Raw genomic sequence first — 18,165 nt, 5'->3', positions numbered from 1 at the left:
ATCAGAATTTGGGAATTTTTCTTCTCCTATGACTAAGTTGATAGACAAAAAGGTGGAGCTTGTTCAACAACAAGCCACATGCCATGTTCTCAGCTATATCACCAGCTATATCCTACTTGTTAGTATGTCACAGGGCCATTCCATCTTCCAACTTAGTCAAGGAAAGAATAAGGCTTGTTTTTGGGGTTGTTTGGGGTTTTTTTGAAGAAAAAAAAAACTGCTCTGGATTCATAATAAGTACAAAATTCTGTCAGTTTTCACAGACTTGCATTGTGGGAGAGATTCAGCCTCTCATCTCCCCTTCAAAGGTCTTTAAGGAGTACACTGACTCTTCTAGACACACACCAGTCTGCTTTCAGGCCTATCAATAGATCAGCTTTATTTTTTTTTTCCAATTCGTCCAAGAGAGGCTAAACTCCTCATGCTGTGAAGTTTCAGCATCTGCTCCCCAGCAGTTTCTTGACAGTTTGGTGAAAGAGGTACTTAAGGAAGCCCTGCAGCCGGTGCTAGCAACATCTCTCCCTGCCCCATCTGCTCTCAATTGTTTCATCAGTTGTTGGTCAGTCACATAACTATAGGCTAGGGAGATAACTATTCTTCCTGCTACCCCTTTTGTAATTATTTACAACATAGGGTTTATGCACTTCCTTACACATGCACTATTCTGTGATTATATTAGTTAATCAGTAATGTAGATACAGCACTTATCTAGCTCACCAAGGTGTTAGGAGAGCCTGCAAGATGAGGAGGAGAGGGCACATCTTGATCCCACAATGAATAAGCTATACTTCACACCTGCTACTAATTAAAAGAACAGCACTGCAAAATGTATGGTTAGTTTAATGGATGGGAATTAAGGGAAAGAAAAAAAAAACAAACAAAAAACTCATGAGTACAGAAATCCACTGGAAGTGTCGTAAGTTGAGTTGCTTCCTGAGGTACTTACGGAGCTGTGAGATAGCCTTCCAAGAAGCCAGCTGCATACATGATGTCTTCATTGCTTAAGGTCTGACTGCCATAGCCTGCTCTGATCTCCAGAACTCCCCAACCTGTTGTCTGTATAGTGTTGTTGTAGAAACCATAGGCATCTCCACTCCTGTCCAGTATATTCTTGAGCTGAAGTGTTTTTTCAGCTCTATTCCAGTATACAGTTGCATAGCGGATTTCTATGGTGGAGAAGAAAGGGAGCAAGGGAAACAAGCAAACATGAGTAGGTATTTCCTATCCAATACTGAAATGTCAAGACAATATTTTGGCAATTTAAAAAAGTTAATTTGATAGCTTTCCATCAGATTTAGTTCTACTATGGAGAGCAACACTAATGCTGACATACTGAAAAATGGCATGAGAAGTAACTGGAGTTTTACCAAGACAAAAAGCTTCCAGATAAATATTCCCACAGTACTCTTCTGGAAATTATCTACAACCCTTTCAATGTAGAGCTCCAACACAGCTGAGTGTTGACATAAAATTCAGAAAAGTATTTCCTTACCTGGCCCAGAAGAAAATCTGTACAAATCTTATGGAACGTAACTTTACAACACAGCATGCCTTAGCAACTGCAAAGGATTATGAACTACTGTTGACTTGGTTTTCCACCTAAAGACTGAAAAGGCAGCAAAAGTTTCTAAACTGTCTTTCTGGGCTACTAATCCTGGAGGTGGCATGACCCAACAAGAGCACTAGAACTCAGTGGATCACAAGGTTAAAGACAAAAGCACCACAGGTATGCAATCCTTTCTAACACACACAATCCCTATCACCCAGCTGGAATAGAATCCATCCCAAGTGTGAAATGAACAGGAAATAAGGGCACTAGACTGCTCAGAATTCTGCTTGGACTGCTGTTTAAGAAACACTCTTCATTAGTTGGGTTTTAATCATGCTGAGCTGAAGACCAAAGAGCAAGGTGAACTGCTTCCAAAAAAAAAAAAAAAAGAAAAAAGAAAGAACCAAAAACCATACAACCCAAATTCAACCTTCCCTAAAATGGGACTGACTACATCAAATCTCTATTTGTGACTCATCAAATCACTACTACAGTATTGCAGGTGAAAAGAGTTCAAAAATCATGAATCAGAGTTCCCAGAAACATTTCAAAAGTTTTAAGGGCTAAACTCAAACGCTTACAACTACTGAGAAACCCACAGTGTTTTTATTCCCCTGACCCTTCTCCAGTGTGTGGCAACTAGTCCTGCCAGTTTATAGCAAGAAATCACAATTTGGTTACTACTCCTCACAACAATTCATTTTGTATATCATGCCTGTAACAGCTGCAAAATAAGAGAGCTAGATCTAATTCTGGATGATCTTACACAAAATACTTAGTATGCGTGCTATGATAAAGGAACCATTAAAAAAGCAATATGGCTGAAGTTGGAAGGGACCTCTGGAGGTCATTTTGTCCAATCCCCCTGCTCAAGCAGTCACCTAAAGCCAGCTGCCTACGACTCATATCCAGATCATTTCTAAGTATTAACAAAGATGGAAATTTCACCACCTCTCTGGGCAACCTGTGCCAGTACTTGCTCACCCTCATAGTAAAAAAGTGCCTCCTGATGTTCAAAGGGAACCTCCTGTGTATCAGCTGGTACCCATTGCCTTTGGTCCTATCCCTGGGTACCACTGAAAAGATCCTGGATCCACCTGCTTTACACCCTTCCTTCAAGTACACATTGATGAGATTCCCCCTTGCACCTTCTCCGCTCCAGCTAGAGCAGGCCCAGCTTTCCCAACCATTCCTCACGTGAGAGATGCTCTAGTCCCTTAATCACCTTTGTAGCCCTTTGCCATACTCTCTCCAGTACATCTACATCCCTCTTGTACTGGAGAGGCCAGAACTGGACCCAGCACTCCAGGCATGGCCTTACCAGTACTAAGCAGAGGGGAAGGATCACCTCCCTCGACCTGCTGGCAACACTCTTCCTCATGCAGCTCAGGGGATAGTTACCCTTTTATGCTATAATGGCACATTGCTGGCTCACATTCAGTGTGGTGTCCACCAGGACCCCCAGGCCCTTTTCTGCAAAACTACTTTCCAAACAGCCATCCCTCAGCATATACTGGTAGATGAGGCTATTCCTCCCCACGTGCAGGACTTGGCACTTCCCTTTGTTGAACTGCCTGAGGTTCCTGTCACTCCATTTCTCCAGCCTGTTGAGGTCTCTCTGAACGGCAGCACAGCCCTCTGGTGTATCAGCCACTTCCCCCAGCTTTGTGTCAACAGCAAGCTTGCTGAGGGTACACTCTGCCCCACCACCCAGATCATTAAGGAAGATGCTGAACAGCATCGACTGCTGGCATGCACCACTAGTCACTGGCCTCCAGCTAGACTTTGTACCAGTACACACTATGCCAGTCTTCATAATGTACTAGAGACACTTCTCATGTGAACAGGAAAAGCACTAGCAAGAACAGAATTTTAGTACTGAAGGAACTGTTGGTTTTTTTCCCCCGCTCCATTCTATGAACAGAAGTTTTTACGTGAATCTATTTAGAGATGAAGTCATTTCAGGGACTGGGAACACAGTGTTTAAAAACATGTTTTTCATCTGCCAGGTACTGAAGCTATTTAAAGGACCGAGACATGACATACTTTGGATAACTCTTCAAGCAGTTATAATCTTAGTTTTCTGTTGTCTCTTTAACTATCTTCTAGTAATACATGCAGTAATTGCTACTTTAGGTTCAGGGTAAACATGGCAATCAGTCAGACTGAAAATCTATAAAAAGAAGAGCAGGCTGATAAGGGTCATCCCTGAAGAGAGCCAAAGGCCATCTTACAAAGCTGGAGCTTAAATAAGCAAAGAGGTCAGGGAAAGGGAGGTTCTGTGAAGAAGTGGCACAAGAGGTCGGTGCAGAAGACAACTAGCCTGTCCAGTAGTAAAGGGGAAGGCTGATTCCAACCAAGAAGCCTATTGTGGGGCAGAGGGCAAACAGGCCGTGTGCCCAGTACAAAAGGACAGCTGAGGAATGGGTAAAAAGAGCAAGAACAAAGTAGGGGAAAAGATGATCTTCTTCCCATCTCTTCAGTAGGCTGTGGAGAGGTGGCAAGTAGTCAAGAGGAACCAAGGCAGCTGAGTATTGTTATTAGTGCCCACAGACAAAATAGGTATATCAAATAAACTTTCTTCTGCCTAAAGCAAAATAGCCATTGCTTTATTTTGTTAAAAGACGACTGATGCTGGTGCCAGACAGACTGATCTGACACGGGTATTCTAACACGGCAGGCTGTTTCTTTGTTTTATGCTCTGCCAGAGCATGAACATGCAGAGCTATTTTCAAAAGTCAGAACAAACTTTAAAATTACCCTTGGAGTTTGCCCTGCCCCAACTTCACTCTATGACAAATTTAAGCTGAAGAAAACCAGCACTAGAAGAGGATGGGAGAGAAGAGGGAAACATTAAATTACAGGATAATTTGCAACAAACCTTGAGAGGCCTTTAGAGGAGCAGCATCAAGGTAGCTGTCATAGATGTGACTTAATGATGCTGGAAAAGACCATTTCCCATTACTGATTCCCCCTCCCCCCCAACTCATTCACTCATCGTCCCATTTCACCTCATTAATTTTTATGTCCATTCCTGCAAATCTAATTGCCCTGGTCTAAGGTGTTAAAATACCTACATATGAAACTGCTATGCTTATTTCAAGAAGCATATATATAAACATACCTTCTAAATTATAATAATTGTAAGTCTTTATCTTGCTACAAATGGAGTTAAAACTACAAGCTTATAAATCCGTGTACACTTACACTACAATATAATCAAAGCATTTGCCATCACCCAGTCTGTTACAATTTAAATCTGCATTCATCTAAACTAGCAGCACTACCTTTGCCAAGAAAACCATCTAGAACTGAAGCATAACATGGAATATAGATATACAAGAAGCAACTGCACATTTCCAAACAGTCCCATATGTCTTCTGCAAAAATAGGAACCTTCCCCTTGGATAACATTGGCATTTTTATATTTGTTTTTGGGGGGTGAGGCAGGGGCTCCAGCATGTCTTATCCCAGCAGTTGTATTGCTGACTTCTTACATACGAATCAAATATAGTGTCTCCATGAATCTACAAATCATCCTGTTATTGTCGAAGCTAAACTTCCCAGCACGTAGCTGAGAAGCCTGACAACTATTTCAGCCTACTGCCTGCTCTCAGGACTCCGAAAAGCAGAAAAGACTGTGATTATCTGTGGCTATTCCATAACAGCACTGCTTAGAATAACCTAAATATCAAGCCAAAGCACACTATTTACTGCGATGAATGACTCAAAATCCCTGGGGATAGGGTAGGTCAGTGGAGTCACCATTCCCCTCTCTGCAACCAGCCAGCCAGACAGGAAAACTGCATAGCATCAGCCATGTCCAGTTCTACCACAACCACCAGTGCACTGTATGGTGGGAGACAGAAGTGGAGAAGTGCAATGACAAAACAAGCCTGGAAATAAACAAGTAATCCTTCTCCTTTCTGCAGTCAGTAGGGACTGGGAGGAACCTTTCCTCAAACAGCCTCTTTTTAAAGATACACCAATGCTTCTGCCAAATAAAGATCCAGAAATAGGATCTAGGATGTAGCTGGGAGAGTGCTGGAACTTCTTCAACAAGTGAGAAGTATCTACATTTTGCCAAAACTATACACTAAATAACAGAAAAAAAACGAAGGTATTTCAGACATGGCTAGGAGGTGGTGGCAGCCCCCTTGCTTTTCAGGCTGAAATGCCAAATCTGTTCTCTGCCTTTTTGAGCCAATACAGGCATTGCCAAGGCTATGTTAAAAGTGGAGCTTGTCTTTTATTTGGTGGCAGTGGGAGAGTGGAAGTACGTATGTGTTCGTGAGAATAGAGAGAAAGCAATTAAAGGAAATACTAAGTGAAAGGACTGAGGCAAGATGAAAAAAAGAAGAAATCAGATGCTGAAGAGAACATGAAAGAATAGCAGTAACTTGCAATGAAACAACAGAACAGACAGAGAACACGAGGAAGAAAAACAAAGAGCAGTACAGCAAGGTGGCCCAAGACCATCTAACAAACAAACTATTTGATAACTGCCACTAATATTTATTAAACAAATTACACCTACAAAAATAATACCTGACACATCTTAAGAATGCCAGTAAAATTTGATCAGCAATATGCAACAGCTGCTTTTCCTTATCCTTTCCCAACTATAAGTTGCTTTTAAAACATACACATATCTAGATAGGCTACTATACTTTCTAATTAGAGAAATTAACAGAACTGAAATGAAAGAACTAGAAGGTTTAGGGGTGAGAATTAATATTTATATTTTTCCTTAGTCTGAGAAACAAGTTAACTCACAATCAATGAAACACCAGTTAGATTGCATGTAAGAAGCCAAATTAAGTTAACAACTATGAGCATCTCCTAATTATAGAAAAACCACTGGCTTCCTTAACTACTAATTTTTATCTGTATTTTACACGCTTATTTTCAGCTATGGCTTTTCAAAGGTGAAGCTTTTTTTCCTAGAGGTGTTCAGATGAACTTAACAGATTCCACCTATACACTTCCCACTAAATAAGGAAGATACCACTCTACTGTTTGACTGAAAACCAGTTTTGTACAACTTAGAAACACAAAAAACCTAGCACAAAGTTGCACATTTCCTGTTTTTAGTATAGCCTCTCCTACAGCTAAGTGTTCAGTAGTAAAGATTGTATTTGCACAGTATAGCATTTAAATATTCCAGGTCAACCATAATAAGGAGCACCTGATTCTGTTCAATTTTGTAATTTGATAGAGTTTGTCCTATTTTCCCATTAAAAACTTTAGAACCATCCTTTTAACTGTTTTTAAAGGTTGTATGCCTCTAAAGTACAATTGAGATTTCAAAATACAGTTATGATTGGAATCCATTACAAAACAAATGTAAGTACTTCAGGACTTCTTTAGAGATTAGTTTAAGCCACACAAGAACTTAACACGAAACCCAATAATTTTCAATTAAAGGAGTAAATGCTTTCTTGTTCTGCTTGGATATAAGCTATTTGTGTGTTCTGTTCTACTGGCCTTAATTCATCCTATTTCCTCATACATTTCAGGTCTAAGTAATTTTTCAATTTGCCTCTAACAAGCCTGTCATTATTTGAAGCCTAATCCCCTGATTTGTGCTTACATGAGAGAGATGCAATATTCAAATGTGAACTATAAATTAAGAGTTTGAGTCTTGTATGGTTTTCATGTTCCCAAGGATACTTACTAGCAAAGCTTAGCTGATGCAGAAAACTTGCCAGAACAGTTACAGGTCCCCGGTACAGGTCATCCACAGATGAAGGAAAAATAATAATTTCACAAGTAGCTTCACTAATCTCATAGTCCCTAAAATCAAGTCAATTTTTAACAGAGAACATTCTCTAGAAAGAGTTTCCAAACAGTATGATGAAGAATCTTCCAGGTGTTCAAAGTTCTAAAGAACAATGAACCAATTTAAAAAAAAAAAGTCTAGACAATTCACAGTGCTGAAGGCCAAGTTTACTCCATTAAATAGCCTAAAGGCACTTTTATTTGCTACTTAGTAGTTTTATACCAGTACTTCAATTATGATGTGAGGAATTGGTCGGGTATTAGCTGAAACTACTTTATACCCTAAACTTCCTTTCACTCCCCTGTGAATGATCCACGGTTGATGCTTTCTTCAGTCCTGCTAATACAGTACCTAAACACTTTTGCCAATTCATGTAAGGTTTGAAAAGTAGGTCTCCAAGATGAGGTAGGATTGTTGGTAAAATGAGATGCTTCTAACACTTTGGACATTAAAACAACAGTTATCTTAATTTCTCCTTGTTTTGTGGCACTTAATAAATTACCTAGGAATTTCCTAGAAGATAAGCACTGAATCCAGCCCTTAAGACCTTCAATATTCATTGAAAACAACAGAAGAGGGAGATATTCTCCTGCTGACATTTGCTCCCTGACAACCCTACTATAACCATCAGTACAAATGGTATCCAGAATTCTCTCACTGGCATTCTGCTCTAAATGGCTGCTGTCTATCCCTAACTTTTACTGATCCCCCAGAGGCAGCTTCACCTTCACATACTCCACACTTGCTCAGTACCTCTTAAATTCCCTCCTTTAGTGACTACTTTCCCTATCCTTCCAGTTGCTAGTAAAGCCACTTCATACTTTGAAATGAAAAATAATAATAATAAAAATCCTATGTTCGTACCTGACTGGCAGTCTTTTCTAGCACATAGTTAGCTACTACATTGTGTCCACAGGCGCAATGTCTCTCAAACATACCAGAAACAGAAATTCAATTTTTAAGCAGGAAGCCAAGACTCTATGGAAAACTGTGAAGCTCAGCAAAACGTGCCATTACGGCATTTGCCAAATTCTGCTTGCATACAAATCTGACTCTGAAGTTGCAACATGAATAAAGCTCTAAAGTCAAAAGACAGAAAAGCTATAGCAGTCAACAGAGAAAGATCAAAAGTGTTACGAAGTTTCACTTCTTGAATTACCCTAATTGGGGCCTTACAACTTTGACAGAAAAACTTTATTATGCAAATATATGATAAAAACCAACTGTGACCACAAAATTCACATGAAGTGGTGTTTGCACCAGAGAAAACAAGTTCAAAAAGTTCATCAGATATCGGGAAACTACTTTAATGGCAACACAAGATTATCTACTCAGAAAACATCAGATCATACATAGGCACAAATTCTGAAAAGCAGATGATGGCCTATACCCACAAGTTAGCACTAAAACTCCGCTAAAGATGCAAGTCGCAGCGTTCTGTAAGGCCACAGCACCAAAACGAAGCGTCCATCCTAAATGGTTCCCGTGCAGGCATATTACATTAAAAACCAGCAGCTCTGGGAGCTCAAGGCAGCTTCCCACCTGTTAAACCCTTAGTTTGCTTCCCCTCGCCCATTCCGGGAAGGGGGAAGGTGTTTTTAAAGCACACAGGAATGAGGTGCCAGCACTTAACACCCACGAGGCACCAGGGCCCAGCCCGCCCCGGCCGGCGGGCCATGAGGCGCTCTCCGACCAAGCCCATGAGGCAGCCGGGCCCCTCCCCGGCCCGCAGGGTCCCTCCGGGTGTTGGAGGGGCTTAACCGCCGCCGCGGCCCCGGCGGTGCCGGAGGAACGAGGCACCTCGCCGCCTCGCACCCGTTCCCAAGGCGGCAAGAGGGACCTTCCCCCCCCCCCCGGAGTCAGCCGGGGAGGAGACGCAGCGAGGAGCAGCTGCCCAAGGCGAGGCGCGGAGCCCGGCGGGTCCCCCGGGGAGGGCCCGGGCGAGCTGCGCTGCCTCCTCTGGAGCCGCGGCAAAGCCCCGGGCCGGGCTCCGCCGGCGGGACAGCCCCTCCCGGTCGCCTGGCACCCCCGGGGCTGGGGGCAGACCCGCTGTCTGTCTGACTCCCTTTCTTCCTGCCTTCCCTTCCGCCCGCCCCGGCGAGGGGGCTCCGGGGCAAGGCCCCCCCTGCCTTCCCCCTCAGGGCCGGCCTCCCGCCTGCCCGCTCGCCTCACCTGCTCGGCCCCCCGCCGCCGCCCACAGGAGGACGAGCCAGCAGCAGCACACGCCGCCACCGAGCCGGGCCATGCCGCTGCTCCCCCGCGCCTCCTCTGGGCACCGGGAGGCGGCGGGACTTTAATAAAGTTCCCCCGCTCAGGGCAGGTCTCGCCGCTGCCCCCGCCTCCTCCGGCGCCCGCCCCGGCTCTGGCACCCCGTGCTGGGGGTGGCCCTCTCGGCCCCGCACCGGCCGCCCTTTCCTCTCTCGGGTGCGGGATGTGCCCTTGGGGGAGCCCGGCCGTGGCGGTGGCCGCTTTTCACACCGCGTTTCCCGCCCAAGGCGTCGCGGCAGAGGCGCCGAGGCCGCTGTTGGGTCCGGGGCTGCCGGCTGCCCCTCCGGCCCATCCGCCTCACACCCCCTCACAAATGGCGGAAGCTGAAGGGGAAGGCATTAAGTCAAGCTGGGCGGCGAGCCCAGGGCCCCGGCAGCTTTTTTGACCCCGGCGCTCGTTTGGAGCCCCCCAAGGCCTGGACAGGATGTGGGGTTCGCTCCAGGTTGAGGTCGGGCCTCGGCACCGTGCTGGCCGGCCTCGAATGGCATGAGGCAGTGAGGAGGGAGCCCCAAGCTGGCGCCTGCTGGGCCGCAGGGCTTGCCAAGGGTGATGAACCAAAAAGGGGCAAAGATTTATCAGCAAAGGCCCCCCGTAAAGCAACAGGAGTTGGGTGATGTCTTACCAAACTGTGGATTTTACATCAGAGCAGCTTTTGGCCCTGTCAAGGAGAACAACCGCTGCGCGTGTCCCAGCAGAAAAGGTGAGGCACGGACCTTTTCTTAGGGTTTACAGATAGAGACAACTTACTGAGGCGTCTTCCTCTGGCCCTGTGATTCAGATCATTTTGAGATGCTGCCTTTTCTTCTCCCGTAGTGTTGGCTTTTCTACCACTGTCCTTAAACAGCCATTATTAGGACTTTATGTTTTGGTAATTGTTCAAGATAGTTCAAATTTGATACCGATGCCTGTAATAGCCTCGTATAACAAGGTCACATGCCAGCCAGTTCAGGCCAAATAGCAAGACTTGGCCTCAAGCCCAGGGTAAGAGCACTATAACACTGCTGCCGGGTACAGGGATCCGTCCATACCCATCGCTGGTTTGTTCTGGGCTACTTTTCACTAAGAGATAAGGATAAAACACAGTGCTGTTACTTTTTCTTTTTGACTCCCCAGTGAAAAACAACTCTTAAATGTCTAATCGTGAATGGATGCTGTGTTTGCTTTGGCCAGAAATTGGGCAGACATGCAGACTAGGATAGAGTGCACAAATTTACAATGCTGAAACAGGAGGAGAGTGCGGATGCATGACAAAAATGAGATGAAGACAAGGGGGGAGTCTGAATATGATCAAAGCTACAAAGCTCTTTTTGTATATTTGGAAAGATTCACTTCTACATGCTTCCAGCACAGGGAGTCACAGAAATTTTTTTTGTGTGAGTTAAGCTCAAATGGTGATGGTGCAGCGAAAATCCTTTCCACTTGGAGAACAAGATTAAATCTCACACTAGTTTTTTAATATAATGTTTCACTGCTAAAAAAAAAAAAAGCAGAAGAGGTAAATGACTTACCTTCACTGACAGATTTCTGATGGTAGAGGCCTCTTTGATCTAATATTTGATAACAAGGTGCAGTGGTAAGACATTGAATCTGAGAGATTCAAACCAGAAACTAGCAGCAAATTTTTAAAAAGGGAAGTCAAATTTTATTTTATTGTGATGTATGGGTGACAGATATGTGCAGTGATAGAACCATGTAGAAAACAAACCTTCCAGAAAATGGGTCCATCAACTCATTGCTAAGGTAACTATTAATCTTCAAAGAATTATATGAAATTTATGATCTGAAGAATGCAGGAAAGAGAAGGGCTACTAAAAACTAAATTAATTGTCTCAATCAGTGTCAGCAGACATTTGCTCTAAAATAATTTGTATCTAGGAGGTGTCAAGAATGGGACCCATAAAACTCCTCTTTAAAAATAGACTTACTTCAAAGATGAGAGTGACTCTGCTTAAGATAGTAGTGGTAGTGGAGTGGGTTTCTTCAGGCCTGAGGAGTCCCAACGCTTGTCACTGTCTTGCAGCTACGCTTGCTGAGCGTATCAGATACGGCAGCCAGAATAGCCCAGTGGTGCCAAGCAGCACAGCAGTCGCACCCAAGAATGCAGACATACAGACGAAGCTTGTTGATTGGCACCACAGCGCAAGAAATAGCAGACTTTATACTTTTTTACTGTACTGGTAGTTCTTTTAATGTACACCAATTTTAGAATGCCAGTCATTTTTTTTCTATCCTTATCCCAATGAACACTTCCATTAGGACACAGTCCCAAGAAGTAGTGGTATGGTATTAGTGCCAGCCCAAGTTTAAGATTGGTTACATACAATCTGAAAGCTGTGGTTGTTGGTTACATGCTGTCTGCTATTTCTGTCTATATCGTTTTCCAGGGGGTAGGAATTTGCAATCATTAAGCAAGAGTATAAACCCTACAGCACCCCCGGGTTAATTTTTCCAGGAATCTTTGCACTTGAGATATGTCTATTTACATGTAGGTTGTTCTTTTTGTGTGTGTATGTGTATTCTTACAAAGCCAGTTTAGGTTGATAAAGAAAAAATACAGGCAACTGGCTTCCTCTTTTTTTAACATTTTTCCATTGTTTACTTGGACAAAAATGCTGTTCTAAAAAATAAGAATGATTTTGCACCAAGTTTTATGTTTTGAATACTGACTGGTATTTAGCAATGGTGAAAGAAGTAGCTCTGCTTTGAAAACCATGAATGCCTAAGAGGCCTTTGCAAAAATTTAACTCCCTAGTTGTTATCCCTTCATGTGAATGCTGATTTTCTTTTACATGCGTCACCTGCGCTTTGGTTGCTTTTTAAAGCTGTTTGTAAATGTCATGGTGTCAGTTAATGAGCAAGTAATTTCAGTAAAACCTGAGTTCTGCCTCATTGTGTAACTTCATCCAAAAGTTGAATTGAAAGTTTCTGAGGTTTAAGAAATTCAGATAAGTTTGTTTCCTTCATTTCTGTTGCACTTCTCGTTTGGGAGCAGAAGCAGAAGTGGAGAAAAGATACGAAAGGGTCCGGTTTTGCAAGATTTCCAGTTTCATTTTTCAGCCCCAAGAGATTCAGATAAGCTTTAGAAACCATACAACTTCTGGAGTAATCTCCCAAGGTAAATAACAGAAGTGTTGTCTCTTGAACAAAGTCAGCTTGATTAAACAAAACACATGAGACACGGGAAAACAACAGAAGCAGCAAAATGGCAACATATTCAGGATTTACATGTGATATGTTTAATGTTATTTTCAATATATTATAGCAAATCTTTCTTCAAATAAAAATTACAAATTAAATATAACATTTTAAAATCATGACAAATTAAGGCTTTGCTGTGAATATTTTCAGAATTGGATTACTGAGCAGGCTATCACATTTTAAAAACTAACCAAACCCCAAAACCCCATATTTTCCAGACTCAAGTGCAGATATTTTCATTTACCTCAAATCAGGCTGCATGTGTCCTACTGAAGTCATCCAACAATTTTGACGTTACAGTGAAGAGAGGTTTAATTTACTGCTAGCAGGTCGGATGGTAGAAAAGATGCCTGAAAAGGTATTTTCTTTCTCCTCTAGCTGAGAGTATAAGCCTCCACCCTTCACATGAAGTACTCCGGAGAGTTGCTGCAGCTTTTTGAGTCACACTGGACACCCAGTTTTAAAGATACGTGGCATTTTTCTCTGTGCTGGCCAGTTGTAGGTATTCCAGGGTACCTGATCGGTAACTAGCTACCCGTGAAAGCTCCCTTGGCTTGAACCCTTCACTTTCCCTTTTCTGAAGAATATTTGTTATCATCTCTGCTAAGTCATCTTGTAACCGCTGCTGATTCTCCCTGAAAGAGACAGGATGGAAAAAAAATAATCAGTGATTCCCATCTTTCTAGTGATTCCCATATCTGCAGTGGTTTTTAAACATTTCTATCCTATGTTTATCTTCACGACATTCACACACTACTGATAGAAAGTGTTAGGCAGAACCAAATTCAGGTTCTGGATTTGGGAACAGAATTCAGGATTTACATGTGATTTTTTTCAGATAGTATGGTTCACTGTCTCTGCACAGGAGGTCTGCAGATGTGTCATAATAAACCTTAAGAAAAATCAGCATCATTTGCAGGAAAAGGAAGACACGAATTAATTAGATTAACTCCAAATCAAAATAGATTCTAGTTCTCAACACTGTTACTGGTGCCAGCACTTCCACTATTCAACTTCAGGGGCCTGCAGTTGCCCCTTTTCACAAATTTCTGCAGTGTGTCTGGCTTTTGCTGGAGTACCCCATATATGACAATTTTAAGGGGCAATTTTATCAGTCACAGCCTATATGAGGAAGCAAAACCAAAAACGTCACTGACCACAGTAATCCAGCTCAAGAGGTACTTTCAGTAGTTGAATAGAATTGCCAATCCGATAATTCTGATAGTCTCAAGTGGTCATATTAATTCAAAAAAGGAGTTCTGAGTTTACAAAAGAGTAATTTCCTGCTCAGCCTGGAGACAAACAATTGTACTTTATATAATTCCTTCAGGTTGTACAGAAACACTGTCATTTCAAAGCAGATGGCAGCAAATTCCCACTTAGTAAGGAGTGACTGTACACAGGAGTTGAGAGCAGAAAGTGACAAACTTACACGTTTAGTGAGTTTGCAGGAGATAATGCAGTACTTGTATGCAAAATACACGTGAAATACACGCAACCATTTATCCTGACTTCAATTTTGCATGGTTTCTCAAAAACAACACTTCCACTATTACTAAATTTTATTCAATACTAATGCAAAATGATAGCTCAGTTCCAGGATATCAACCTCTTTTTTTTTTTTTTCTTGATAACTTATATGTTAGAAAGTAAGCATTTGTTCAGCTTTTAAAGACTTTTTACGCCAAAGACGCCTTTGCATAAATACTACAGTAACTTTGTCCATCTCTTCTGCAGAATACTACTCAAAATCCTCAAGTTTCATTCCTCCTACAAATTCCCCAACAAGAGCTTACAGGCATAACATGGTATAACAGAGCACATTCAGTTGCAGTTATCCTCCTCTCACTGTACTGTCACACACAGGTGCCATTAGGACTCAAGTTTTGGGAACTTGAATGTTTTTCATTTTTCTGTCTGTCTCTTGCACTTACCAAAGCATAAGTCTTATTTCCCTTCCAAGAAAATGAACCTGTTTAGCACTTATATATACAAATAACCTTTGTCATATGTATAATCTCGTCATGAATATTTACATATGTTTATATGCACATACACCGTTAAGTCTCTAACTACCAAAGGCAAGTTGAGTGGTATTAAAAAACCACAAGTGCCAGGGAGGAATAGTGAAGGCTAAAGTGCACAGAGTGTGAATTTCTCTTCCGTTTTCACACAAAACAAAATCATCTTACACAGAAGGAGGTGTTGGGAGATTGTATTTCTTGTCCTCAGTACCCGTCAACCAGTAGGTAATCTCTGTTCCTCTGCCCTAAATATATATGACAAAAGAAGAGAAAGCACAATTTAGGGATTGGAATGCAATTTCCTGTAGTTAATTTACATAAATAATACTGTGTTTTTCTTTGCTTGTTTTCGGTAACTGTTGCTCACAGGAAAGGATTAAACATCAGATGTGAGAAGAAGAATAATGGGGGAGATGCAGCTGCACACCCGCTGCCTTGTTCCATGGCCTGAAACACACGCCATGGGAGAGGTGAGCTGTGCTGCCTGCCGTCAGCTCCTAAGTACAGACATCTGCCAAGCGTAACTGACTGAAATAAATGGGTTGGTAGATAGACAGTCAGATACCGGAGCATGAGCAAATTAATGACAGATTCAGCTTCCCTTCCATCCGATTAATTCACTCCACAATTTTCTGTTACAAATGGTATGTTTTGTTTATTCTCCACATCTTTATGTTGCTTTAATTTGTGACTTAGGGAGCTCCTCATTGCCTGCATTGTCTTTATAGAAGCATCTTCAACCACTAGACACTGTGATACCAGTTGATCAGTAACCCTTGTTCCCCGGCTGTTAATTAAGTTGCAGGTTACTCTCAGATATATAGTACTTTTACACTACTTCTCTTCTCTGTGTTCATGCATGTGCATGGTAGAAGTTACCTTCAGGTACGTTTCTCCTCTCACTTCATACTGGAATCTGCAATCTGTTCTTTTCAGGATGTTAATAGTGGAACCACTTACATGAATCCTTAAAGCTAAAAAATATAAACACAACTAAAGCTCAATCTGGAAATGAACCACAGCATCATATTAAGTATATGTGAAAATTGGTGCTATAGCAGAAGCTCCTCCAATTACTATCAACATAAATTCTGAGAGTAAAATTAAATGAGAATCGATTACACCACTGTATGAAAACTCTGACTCCACTACATAGCATTGTATCTAGGGAGGAATAGGGGGTACAGCCATTGATCTGAAATACAGATGACCGTGATTTCTGTAGTATTTAGATGCCAAAAGAGAAAAGAATAATTGGGAGTGTCCTATACAGAGAATAGTCCTGTGAAGACACTGCACGGAAGACAAACTGGCTCTTGGCACAGTTCCCTAATGGTGAAATTGAAGACATAATTGCTTCAACTTAAAATATACAGTCAGCATATTTACGCAACAGAGCTGTAACGCAATTCTAGGTCAAACTAAAATCTACCTTTCATAGAGTAAAATTAAACACCAGACACATAAGTATCGTATCTTCCACAGGAACTCAGCCAAGAAACCAGCCTGTGTACTCCCCATTACCAGCACTGAAGCATGAACAAGGAACAATCCTTAATTGCCCAGCAGGACAGTGAAACAATTGGTAATCAAAACAAATAGGGCTTCTTAATCTTTAAAACTTCTGCGAGTGGATAATAAGTTGTTCTCAGCTGAAAACAGACACTTCGGTCCCAAACTAACCAATAGCCTTTGGTCCTGTTACACTGACAGCTAAAATTAATTCCTTACGCAAGCCTGTGGATTCCATCCGTGAAGCTGTATTCACTGTATCTCCAAACAAACAGTAACGAGGCATTTTTATTCCGACCACACCAGCCGCACATGGACCTAGAAAGGGGATGCAGAGAATGAAAAAAAGGTGAATCAAGACACAATTTGCTTAGAAGGTCTCTCACTGATGCAGAGCAGTACCTGCTGGTGCTTTGCATTCCTCACCAATGACAATACTCTGTACCTCACTTCCCAAAGTATCTGGTGGTCTCCCCTTCCACTCCAAACCAAGCCTAGCTCTGCTCATCTTGCATAATCCAATAAAGAGCATAAAAAGGACATGGCTGCACAGTGTTCATTGTATTTAAGCACACTTTTTGTGCAGAAAAAAACACAGAGTACTAACTGTCAGTTTTGGAAGCAAGAGGAAAAGAAAATAAGCTTCATTATGGAGGGGTACATAGTGGAGCCTCAAAGGGTTTCCCAGTGCTTCAGTCACTTTCACTGATACGTTCCTCCCTTGGCAGCTGGTGTTCATCTGGTTGTTGAAACAAATAAAAATGAAAAGATAAAATTTCTCAAAGTACTTGGGAGCTGTCTGCTTGAGCTATCTGTAGTTCCTCTTTGAGAAAAATTATTTTTATGGATTAATTAAAACATGAATTCCCACGTAGGCTTGTCAGAATTTTTGCCTCTGAAAGTATAAAATACAGGCCTGCACTTTGTGGCTAGACAAGCATATCTGGCCATGGCTGATCTCTGCTTTGGTCAGGAAAGAGTGATCTGCGAATGCTTATTTGATACAACTGGCTTAATCATACCAGGAACAGTGGCAGTTGCTCTTCCTAGCTACTGACTTAAGCTATGAATGAATGAGTATGGGCTATTTCACTATGGGGGAGCAAACCAGTGGCTTATTTACTTCTATTGCTCTTCCTCCAGGTACATTGTTTTCAACCAGATTCTTCATGAGGAGACCAGTTCTGTATAATGTACTACCAGATCTTCTATGGATGTCTATTCTTTTCAAAAACAAGGCAACAACATTGTCAGTGTTGATCTAGCACTACTGTGTACCAGAGTGAATTCCAATGCGAATCCAAACAGGCAGACCCGGCAGATGTCTCAGTTCAAAAGATCCCATAAAGCTGAGGATGTCCAGAGCCATCATGGAGATGTCTACGGCATGCCGGTTGCCGTTCCTCTTTGGTAAACCGCTCACCACCATGTAAGCATCACCAATGGTCTCCACCTGTGGAGACAAAATTAGAACTCGCTACCTGCAGACATGAGGTAATCTTGACCTGTTTTTCTCTCTTTTGTCTTTGCTTAGGAGGCAGATTCCCAAATCCACCATATCATCCAATTTGATTTGTGTGTCCCCTGGTTGTTAACTGAGCAAAACTGCAGAGCTAATCACCTTGTAAACATCATGATGGTCAAGAATGTGGTCAAAGTTCTTGTAGATATCATTCAGCATATCTACCACCTCCATAGGGGTGCTGTATTTGCAGAGTGTGGTGAAGCCAACAATGTCACTGAAGTAGATAGTGACTTCTTCAAATAGCTCTGGCTCTACCAGGCCAGTCTCCTTCAAAGACTTTACTACTGGCCTGTGGAAATAGAGAAGG

The 18,165-nt window shown here is 42.2% G+C and overlaps 2 protein-coding genes across 4 annotated transcripts in view; both read right to left on the bottom strand.

The window, feature by feature from the left end:
- PLBD1 (phospholipase B domain containing 1) overlaps positions 1–10,520 on the bottom strand; it is a 42,435-nt gene extending 31,915 nt beyond the window's left edge. For 2 of the 3 annotated variants that reach the window (XM_074168600.1, XM_074168601.1), the window contains exons 1-2: positions 9,504–9,595; positions 947–1,166 (exon numbers count right to left, since the gene is read on the bottom strand). In XM_074168600.1, coding sequence (XP_074024701.1) covers positions 947–1,166; positions 9,504–9,576 — 293 coding nt within the window. In that variant the 5' untranslated portion in view covers positions 9,577–9,595. Of the gene's footprint in view, positions 1–946; positions 1,167–9,503; positions 9,596–10,346 lie in introns of those variants that run through there. The other variant, XM_074168602.1, reaches the window with a different exon arrangement.
- Positions 10,521–12,816: 2,296 nt separating this feature from the next.
- Positions 12,817–18,165, bottom strand: part of GUCY2C (guanylate cyclase 2C) — a 45,211-nt gene continuing 39,862 nt past the window's right edge. Inside the window, exons 22-27 of the mRNA XM_074168127.1 lie at positions 17,955–18,147; positions 17,612–17,786; positions 16,553–16,651; positions 15,701–15,795; positions 14,990–15,066; positions 12,817–13,432 (exon numbers count right to left, since the gene is read on the bottom strand). Coding sequence (XP_074024228.1) covers positions 13,258–13,432; positions 14,990–15,066; positions 15,701–15,795; positions 16,553–16,651; positions 17,612–17,786; positions 17,955–18,147 — 814 coding nt within the window. The 3' untranslated portion in view covers positions 12,817–13,257. The remainder of the gene's footprint in view (positions 13,433–14,989; positions 15,067–15,700; positions 15,796–16,552; positions 16,652–17,611; positions 17,787–17,954; positions 18,148–18,165) is intronic.

This window comes from Numenius arquata, chromosome 2 (assembly GCF_964106895.1).
Source record: "Numenius arquata chromosome 2, bNumArq3.hap1.1, whole genome shotgun sequence".
Lineage (NCBI taxonomy): Eukaryota > Metazoa > Chordata > Aves > Charadriiformes > Scolopacidae > Numenius > Numenius arquata.
This window is presented reverse-complemented; position numbering and strand designations above follow the sequence as displayed.